General features: G+C 34.4%; 1 protein-coding gene across 1 annotated transcript in view; it reads right to left on the bottom strand.

Annotated features, from left to right (window-relative positions):
• The window catches only part of LRCH2 (leucine rich repeats and calponin homology domain containing 2), an 84,290-nt gene that overhangs the window by 24,121 nt on the left and 49,069 nt on the right, over positions 1–11,100 (bottom strand). The window contains exon 12 of the mRNA XM_024731895.1: positions 7,765–7,830. Within this exon, the coding sequence (XP_024587663.1) occupies positions 7,765–7,830 (66 nt within the window). The remainder of the gene's footprint in view (positions 1–7,764; positions 7,831–11,100) is intronic.

Genomic DNA, 11,100 nt, shown 5'->3' on the forward strand with positions numbered 1-11,100 from the left:
AGGATATTTATTATATTAAAATAATTACCAAAAACTAAAAGAATAATAATAATTTCTTTAGATGATCTGTATGAAACTTCAAGTGGCCTAATATACATATAATTGGGGTTCCAGAATAATATAACTCAGGTGACAGAAAAGATATTTAAAGATAAATAAAGACCACAAATTTTCAAATTTCATGAAAACAATAAACCCACAAACTTGAGAAGCTCAATGAACTCCAAGCAAAAGAAATATGAAGAAAACTACAACAATATACATCATAATCAAATTAAAAGCAAATGATAAAGAGAAAATGTAAAAAGCGGCCAGAGAAAAAAGACACAATAGGTCCAGTGAAACGAATACTGACAACAGAGTTCTCACAGGAAACAACGCAATCCAGAAGACAGTAAAAAAACCTCTTTAAGGTACCAAAAGAAAACAAAAGTATCAACCTAGAATTTTATACTAGCAAAGATATCTTTCAAATATGAAGGTGAAATAAAGACTTTTTTTTAAATTTTGGCTGTGCTGCACAGCTTGTGGGATCTGAGTTCTCTGACCAGGGATTGAACCCAGGGCCACAGCAGTGAAAGCGCCAAGTCCTAACCACTGGATCGCCAGGGAACCCCAAAGACTTTTTTAAACATTACAGAAACTTAAAGGATTCAACATCAGACCAGCAGTAAAAGTAATGTTAAAATATCTCTTTCAGGTAGAAGGAAAATGATATACATGGAAATACAGAGCTATACAAAGGAACAAAGGGCACTGGAGATGGTAACTAAAGGGGTAAAGATAAAAGACATTATTCGGATTATTTAAATCTCTTTAAAGAAACAATTGACTATTTAGAGCCAGAATAACAATGTAATATGTAACACAGAAGTAAAATGTATGGCAACAATATCACAAAGGCCAGGAGGGAAGAAACAGAAGTATACTCTTGTAAGGTTCTTATAGGACATATAAAATGACATAATAGCACTTGAAGGTAGACTGTGATAAGCTAAATATTATACTTTAAACCCTAAAACAATCACTAACATAACAACAAGTTGTAGCTAAATAAGCCCACAAAGGAGATAAATAGGAATTTTAAAATTTAATTCTAAAGACAGGAGAAAAAGAGGAAAGATGGCTACAAAGAATGGATAAGGTAAAAATTAAACACACAATAATACAGTAGATTTAAATCCATGAATGCCAATAGTTCCAATTAAATATTAACAATCTTAACACCACAATTAAAAGTCAGATTGTCAGATTTGATAGAAAAGGAAGATACTACCATATGCTAACAACAAGAAACCCACTTTCTCCATAAAGACACAAATAGGTTAAAAATAAAAGGAAGAAGAAAGATATATCATGTTAACACTAATCAAAAGAAAGCTGAGGTGACTATATAATATCAAAAAAGTACACTTCAGAGCAAAGAATATAACCAAGAATATTTAAAAAGTCATTTTATAATGACAAAGGTGTAAATTCACCAAAAGGACATTACAATCCTAAACATTTATGCATCTAATAACAGCTTCAGAATATATGAAGGAAAAATGAAAGAACTTTAAAGAGAAAGACAAATCCACAATTAGTGTTGGAGATTTCAAATAGTCTTCTCTTAATAACTGATAAAAGCAACATTGTAGTGCACCCAGGTGGTGCTGGGGTGGTAAAGACAAGAAATGAATAAATAAAGAAGTATATATTGAGAATGTCAGATGGTAAAAAAGTATATATTTACAATGTCAGATGGAATTAAGTTCTGTGGAGAAAAATAAAGCAGGGTCTGGGAAAAGGGACAAAGGAGTGGAGGAGACATGCTCTTTTATATAAGTTGTTCAGGTAATCCCTTGCTGATGAAGTGAAATCTGAGCAGAAATGTGAAGACAGGGGAATAAGCCATATGGTTATCTGAGAGGAAATCACTCCAGGCAGAGGCAAAAGCTTTGAAGGGGTGGGAAATGCTTGGAGTATTGGGAGTCAGCAAGGAGGCCAGTATAACTAGAGAAGAGCTAAACAGCAGGAAGAGCATAGCAAGAGGAATACAGTAGGGAGCCAAATGATGTAGAGGTTCACAAGTCCTTAAAGGACTCTAGTTTTTACTCTGAATGAAATGGGAGGTCATTAGAGAATTCTGAAGAATGACATGATCTGACTTACATTTTTAAAATACCAATCTGATATATTTTTTTGAAAACAGACTAAAGGAAAGCAAGGGCAGAAAGGAGACCTGTTACCAGGCTGTTATAACTGAAGTAAGAGATTGCTAGAGCTAGGGTGGTAGGCATGGAGGTGGTAAGACATGATTAGATTCTGGGCATATTTTGAAGGCAGAGTCAACAAGATCTGCTAAAGGATTAGTTATGGGGTGTGAAAGAAAATTACAAGTTAAGGATGACTCTGAGGTTTTTGAGCTGAGCAACTAGAAAGATGGAGTTGACATTTTCTGAAATGGGGAAAAAGGCAGGAAGAGCAAGTTTAGAGGTACAAAGAGAAAGATTAAGAGTGTTATTTTGGAAAGTTAAGTTTCATATGCCTATTATACATCCAAGTGGAGGTGCTGAGTAGGTAACAGGTAATACAACTCTGCAGTGTGTATGTGTATGTACATACATACACACATGTACATGCAAATGTTCATGCACATATATAGAAAATTGGTTTAAAGGGGAAAATACCAAAATATTAAGACTTCTCATCTCTGGGGAGTAGGATAATAGATGATATTTATTTTTTCTTTGTGATAAAATTTTCCTATTGTTTTTAACAATAAAGCTACATTATTCTTATAATCAGGAAAAAACTAAAAGATTTTTCATTTTTTTTAAAGAAGAAATTGGTGATTGTTCTGAAAATGAGAAAAGTGGAAGAAATAATTCTGTAAAAAAAAAAAAAAAAAGGCCAGGATTGAATATCACAGTTTTGAAGTTTGGGTAGCTGGGGCTTTCTCAAGAGAATGTTATAAACCTGGTGAGAAAGCTTAAGACAGAAATGAAAGGAACTGAGAAAGAAGGTAATAACAGAAAGTTCAAGGACAACAGAATATGTAAGATAAAGAATCAGTATTCAAAAAGGGAGAGAGTGGGTTAAATCCAGTTAAATGAAATTTGACAGAGATGAATGTTTCTAGACTTGGGTATGAAAAGTTATCTTATGCCTGAACCGAATTCTAAAAGCCTAAGTGAAAAATGGAAGAAGAAAGGGTAATCCCAGCAGAGATACCAGGATATAGAACACAGAGATGTGAAACTATTTTGTAATAAAGAAAGGAGTACTACTATTCCTAGCCAGAAAAGGTGCCAGTGGAACAGTACATTGGATGAGGCTCTCCAGCTAGGCAGAAATTCACTTCAATCTTGTGGGTTAAGCCAAACATTTTAAGCTTTATCCTAAAAGTTAGAAAGAACTATTAGAAGATAATAAATGGGAGTCACATAGTCAGGCTTGTGTTTTAGAACCATCACTCTTACACCACCAGTACAGAAAACAGATTTAAAGGTAGGCCAAATTCAAGAAAGGAGATATGTCTGTGGCCTGTTGCAGTGATCCAGGTGGAAAAGACGGGGGCTGAACCAACACAACCGTAATAGGAATGGAGAGATTGGGACAGATGCAAATAATGTTAAGACGCTATAGTTTTCTGTGACTGAACAGATTGGGAAGGGTGCATAAGAGAAAGGAATTTCCAATTATTCCAAAGTTGACTATATAAATAGTGGCACATTCACTCAGGCAAACTCTACAAGAGAATAAACAGATTTGGGAAAAGTAAGTTCAGTTTAGACTGTGAGGTAGTTAGGAAAACATATCAGTGAAATGTATGCATCTGGAGCAAGCAAAGTGCTCTTGTTGCCATATATTAAGACTTGGGGTTCTGGAGCCAGACAACCTGGTTTTAAATCCTCACTGTACCATTTACTAGCTGTGTGACCTTGAACAAGCTAAGGTAATTTCTGAGCCTCAGTTTCTCACCTATAAAATGGGGATGACAATAGTAACAATAACTCATAGAGTTATTTTCTTTCATAGAGTTATTATGAGGATTAAATTACATCATACATCTAAAGCACTAAAAACGGTATACATATTAACAAGCATTCAACAAATGTTAATTCTCTCTGTGTGTTCTTCTGTACCTACGCCCTAGCCTTGGACTTTTTTACTTCCAGAAGAATGACTCAGGAGTTGAGTCTGATGCAAATTTTCAAACCACCAAAAAGAATAAATAGAAACTTTTGATGTCTTCTAGTTCTCTGGAATTCATATATGTGGATTAGACTACATATTCATATAGAAGAATTTAATAAAACCCGACTGAAAGGAAATAAAAATGACCCAAAACCGATGGGATACAACAAAAGCAGTTCTAAGAGGGTAGTTTAGAGCAATACAATCCTACCTCAAGAAATGAGAAAAGTCTCAAATAAACAACCTAACCTTACACCAAAAGCAACTATAGAAAGAACAAACAAAATCCAAAGTTAGTAGAAGGAGAGAAATCATAAACATCAGAGGAGAAAAAAAAGAAACAGAAATGAAGAAAATAATAGCAAAGATCAATAAAACTAAAAGCTGGTTCTTTGAGCTGGTTCTTCTTTAAACAAAATTGATAAATCTTTAGCCAGATTCATTAAGAAAAAAAGGGAGAGGACTCAAATCAGTAAAAGTGGAAATGAAAACGGAGAAGTTACAACTGACACCACAGAAATACAAATGATCGTAAGAGAGTCCTACAAGCAACTATATGCCAACAAAATGGACAACCTGAAGGAAATGGAAAAATTCTTAGAAAAGTACAACCTTCCAAGACTGAACCAAGAAGAAATAGAAAATATGAACAGACCAATCACAAGTAATGAAATTGAAACTGTGGTTAAAAATCTTCCAACAAACAAAAGTCCAGGACCATGGTTTCACAGGTGAATTTTATCAAACATCTAGAGAACAGTGAACACCTATCCTTCTCAAACTCTTCCAAAAAACTGCAGAGGGTGGAACACTCCCAAACTCATTCTACAAGGCTACCATCACCCTGATACCAAAACCAGACAAATATATCACACAAAAAAGAAAACTACAGGCCAATATCACTGATGAACACAGGCGCAAAAATCCTCCACAAAACACTTGCAAACAGAATCCAACAACACATTAAAAGGATCATACACCATGATCAAGTGGGATTTATTCCAGGGATGGAAGGATTCTTCAATATATGAAAATCAATCAGTGTGATACACCATATTAAAAAATTAAAGAATAAAACCATATGATCATCTCAATAGATGCAGAAAAAGCTTTTGACAAAATTCAACACCCATTTAAGATAAAAACTCTCCAGAAAGTGGGCATAGAGGGAACCTACCTCAACATAATAAAGGCCATATATGACAAACCCACAGCAAACATTATTCTCAATGGTGAAAAACTGAAAGCATTTCCTCTAAGATCAGGAACAAGGCAAGGATGTCAACTCTTCCCACTATTATTCAACAGTTTTGGAAGTCCTAGACATGGCAATCAGAGAAAAAGAAATAAAAGGAATCCAAATTGGAAAAGAAGAAGTAAAACTGTCACTGCAGATGACATAATACCATACACAGAAAATCCTAAAGATGCCACAAGAAAACTAGAGTTAATCAATGAATTTGGTAAAGTTGCAGGATACAAAATTAATAAACAGAAATCTCTTGCATTCCTATACACTAACAACAAAGAACAGAAAGAGAAATTAAGGAAACAATCCCATTTACCACTGCAACAAAAAGAATAAAATACCTAGGAATAACAATTTGTATTGGAGCCACAAAATACGCCAAACAGCCAAAGCAATATCGAGAAAGAAAAATGGAGCTGCAGGAATCAGGCTCCTGGACTTCAGACTATCCTACAAAGCTATAGTAATTAAGATAGTATGGTACTGGCACAAAAATGGAAATACAGATCAATGGAACAGGATAGAAAGCCCACAGATAAACCCATGCACATAAGGTCACCTTATTTTTGATAAAGGAGGCAAGAATATAGCATGGAGAAAAGACAGCCTCTTCAATAAGTGGTGCTGGGAAAACTGGACAGGTACATGTAAAAGAATGAAATTAGAACACTCTCTAACACCATACACAAAAATAAATTCAAAATGGATTAAAGTCCTAAATGTAAGGCCAGACACTATAAAACTCTTAGAGGAAAACGTAGGCAGAACACTCTATGACATAAATCACAGCACAGCAAGATCCTTTTTGACCCACCTCCTAGAGAAATGGAAATAAGAACAAAAATAAACGGGACCTAATGAAACTTCAAAGCTTTTGCACAGCAAAGGAAACCATAAACAAGACCAAAAGACAACCCTCAGAATGGGAGAAAATATTAGCAAATGAAGCAACTGACAAAGGATTAATCTCCAAAATATACAAGCAGCTCATGCAGCTCAATATCAAAAAAACAAACAACCCAATCCCAAAATGGGCAGAAGACCTGAACAGACATTTCTCCAAGGAAGATATACAGATTGCCAACCAACACATGAAAGGATGCTCAACATCACTAATCATTAGAGAAATGCAAATCAAAACTACAATGAGGTATCACCTCATACCAGTCAGAATGGCCATGATCAAAAAATCTACAGTAAATGCTGGAGAGGGTGTGGAGAAAAGGGAATCCTCTTGCACTGTTGGTGGGAATGTAAATTGTTACAGCCAGCCACTATGGTGAACAGTATGGATGTTCTTTAAAAGACTAAAAATAGAACTACCATATGATCCAGCAATCCCACTCCTGGGCATACCCAGAGAAAACCATAATTCAAAAAGACACATGCACCCCATTGTTCATTGAAACACTATTTACAATAGCCACGTCATGGATGCAACTTAAATGCCCATCGACAGATGAATGAATAAAGATGTCATACATATATACAATGGAATATTACTCAGCCATAAAAAGGAATAAAATTGGATCATTTGTAGAGACATGGATGGACCTAGAGAGTGTCATACAGAGTGAAGCTAGAAAGAGAAAAGCAAAGACAGTATAGCAACGCATATATGTGGAGTCTAGAAATATGGTATAGATGATCTTATTTGCAAAGCAGAAATAGAGACACAGACATAGAGAACAAATGTATGGACACCCAGGGGGAAAGGGGTGGGGTGGGAGGAATTGAGAGACTGGGATTGACAAATATACATTATTGATACTATGTATAAAATAGACAACTGATGGGAACATACTGTAGAGTACAGGGAACTCTACCTAATGCACTGAGGTAACCTAAATGGAAGGGAAGTCCAAAAGGGAGGGGATATCTGTATGTGTATGGCTGATTCATTTTGTTGTGCCTTGGAGGCTAAAACAACAGTGTAAAGCAACCATACTCCAATAAAAATTAATTAAAAAAAAGTGAACAATACATAGAGAATAAACGCAATCAATGATGAAGAAACACATTATTCTTGACAGTAACAGTAATACAATACATGTTTGCTAAACGGATAAATGAATCTGTCATCAAGACAAAATGCAGGTATGAGTACAAAAAGATCAAATCAGCATTTTTGGATTTGTTTAAATCAAAAGTCAATTAAACCTGTGCTGTATAACACATTTCTTTAAAAAAAAAGCCCATTTCTTCTTTAAATTATCTAGTTATATTAAATTGATATCAATTATTCAATTAAAGCCCACATATAGGAACATTACTGTTAAAGGATCAACTTTCATTATAAAATATTAACTATAAGTACTAAGATATTTTTATACCTCTTTTCGCATTCCACAGTTTGTTTTGGCTTGTTTCTTGTGACAGAAGTTGAATGATTAAGAATCCTAGAAGTAAATCAACACATTAATTCCATAGTATATTAAAGAGAATAGTGTATATACATGATATAAAAGATGTCCATAAATAACTGCATCTGGTCCATGAAGATCTTTGCTAGAAAACAATATTTAAATGTTATTTAGATCAGATGCTCATAAGCGCACTGGCTATTATGGAGGAATGAAGTTCACCAACTCTTCCATGCATCTTCTCTTATAAACCCTTTCTCAAGGCTTGGATATCTTCAAGCCATGCTATTTCCCTGTGCATATCTAACTTTTGGCTGAGACAGAAGATAAAGAGATGCAGATTGTTTAGGTACCATCACAACTGATTTAGTTTTCCCAGGATAGCAAATGACAGGATCATGCTGATGTAATATCATTTTGCCTAATGCCAATAAAACTTAATTCAAAATGCAAAGCCAGTGCTAAAGTTCAATTCTTTAAAAAAAAACTCCACAAGTTTATTAAACTTTTAATAACCAAATGAAACAGTATTCGAAGAAAACCAAAAAACAAAAGAAAAATAAAGAATGATAAACCACTGTATGAGAGAACTATTTGTCCATAATTTTATGTAATTCTAAGTGTTAATCTCAAAGTCAAAAGTAATGAATTATTAACTATCTTTCTTTAATATAAGTAACATATTTAAGAGTTCTTAATGTTTACCCTTACTATAGATATAAATGTTATCTTAATTTTCAATTTTAAGTTTAGTTTTATAAGGAGTAGAATATCTGCCTTTTATTCAAAATAATATCATCAGATGTCAACTATCAAAAGAATACACAGGAGAAAAGAAATTCCAAATTAAAGCTACATATTAACTATTAAAACACATAATGAAATAAATATAAGTGGGTAATTCCAGAAAGATGGTTAACATAAAGAAACCAATTTCCATTACCCCAGTTTCCTCACTAGCTTAGATCTAGTAGAGCCTCACCAGGAAGAAGTCCCAGTGAGGGGCAAAGGTCAACTATCACAAGCAAAGCAGTGTAGCTTTGCACCAAACAATTTCGAGATTACTGACACCTTTGTGTGGGCAGGCACTAAAATTGTACTGAATCCCCAAATGCAGAAGAATTTAGATAATAAATTATCTAAGACTATGAGGAAAAATTACATCATTAAAGAGTGATTTTTAAAAAAGGAAGTAAATCCTAAGAGTTCTCTTCACAAGGAAAAAATTTTTTTCTATTTCTTTAGTTCTGTATCTATATGAGATGATGGATGTTCACTAAACTGCTTGTGATAATCACTTCATGATGTATGTAAGTCAAATCATTATACCAAACACCTTAAACTTATACAATGCTGTATGTCAACTGTATCTCAATAAAACTGAAAGGGAAAAAAAATCTTAATTTAAAAAGGAGATATAGTAGTGTGAAATATCCTGGGGGGCAATGTCAGAATTATTCCCTGGGAAGGGGAGGTCAAACTACAGTGCCCTTCACTGCAGTAAATTCTGAATTCTCCCCATACCATACTCACTAGTGTTGTGATTATTTATGTGTATAAGTCATATTGGAGCAGAAAGAACAAAAGTTGAGATCTACTTACCTATAAAATATATTTTATGTACTTGAAAATTCTCCTATGAAAAATTTTGTGTATAATTGATATTTAATATTTTACTCTGTGATACTCAAAGTTAAAATGAGTGTCTGTTTTATCTAAATACCTCTTCTAGATTATTAAGACACTTCCCCAATCCAGGTACCAGTACTGAGTTTTAAGTAAAAGACTATATAATTCTATATAATTCAGCTGCATCAACCTGGCCCCTTAATACTTAAGGCGTCCACAAACTCTAGATACCTTGATGCACGTCCTGCTGTTCTGGTCCTCTGGAAGAGTTTTTCACTGAATGATGCTCTATAACATAAAGGTCTCCGTCTGTATTCACATTTCACGTACATCAACCAAACCAAAAGATGGAAGAAGTAAGATGTTTTGGGAGAGGATAGGGAAGTCATTAGTAAAGCAAGCAGAAAAGAAAGAATGGATAGATTTTAAGGGTTGAGAGAACTACCTGATTAGTTATAACAAGCTAGAGATTAACATGATGCTCCTCAAATTAGAGTTCACGTGATCAGAAAAAAAAAATCACATGAAAAGGTAATGTACATAATTTCTATAATTCTAAACCAAAATAATAAACTGCTCAAAATCTGATTTTGCTTTCCATGATCCTTAATTAATTATACTTCAATATAACTTTTCATAATTACTTTTTTAAATTTAGCTATATCACATAGCACTCAGAAGCACGTTTGTACAGTAAGTAAAAATTCTCAGGACACACCTAAAAGCAAATAAAATAATTATTAAAAGTGAAGACGTAATAGAAAATACTATAGAATAAGTTAGAAGGAATGAACATGCAATGGGAACCAGTCAACTGAAGCTATTCATTGCTTGCATGTATTATAATCCTTTCTTTAGGATGATAATCAAACAAATTTTAAGAAGCCAGTTAAACATCTACTTAATCAGCCATGTAATAAGAAAATCAGTATAAGAAGAGCAGTAGCCACTTCTCTAATGTTAACATACATAAGTAGAGTTGGTGGAAATTTGAAGAATTGGCTAAGTAATTTACAGAGCAACATTATTTTTAAATAATGATTTCTTAAGACAATAGTTTTTTATTTAGCTTCCCAAATTATAGTGAAGATAAAATTATGATTTGTGGAGATAAAATTATGATTTGTGGAACAGCTATTTTAATATAGACAAAGTCATTGATTCAGGGGGACTTCAATACCCTCAAATACCAGTAGAAATAATCCAATAGTTTGACAAAGGGGATAAAGATTAGCTTTTAAAAGTTTAACAGTAAACTGTCAATACAAAGTAGTTTAATCTATGCATCTAAGACAAAGAAGGGGCAGTCTTCTAAATAACTAGGCTTCAGACTTTGAACACTTATGAGTTATCTACTTGATGGTTTATTTGGTGATCCTTTTCCCCACCCTTTTTGATTATTAATTCTGTGTGATATCTTCTTGTTACTTTCCTAGGACAGTTTCATCCACCGAGTACTAGTATAAACCTTCTTTAAGAATCACAGAGGGCTTCCCTGGTGGCGCAGTGGTTGAGAGTCGGCCTGCCAATGCAGGGGACGTGGGTTCGTGCCCCGGTCCAGGAAGATCCCACATGCCGCAGAGCGGCTGGGCCCGTGAGCCATGGCCGCTGAGCCTGCGCATCCGGAGCCTGTGCTCCGTAACGGGAGAGGCCACAACAGTGAGGGGCCCGCGTACC

This window comes from Neophocaena asiaeorientalis, unplaced genomic scaffold, assembly GCF_003031525.2.
Source record: "Neophocaena asiaeorientalis asiaeorientalis breed wild unplaced genomic scaffold, Neophocaena_asiaeorientalis_V1.1 scaffold178, whole genome shotgun sequence".
Taxonomy (NCBI): Eukaryota; Metazoa; Chordata; class Mammalia; order Artiodactyla; family Phocoenidae; genus Neophocaena; species Neophocaena asiaeorientalis.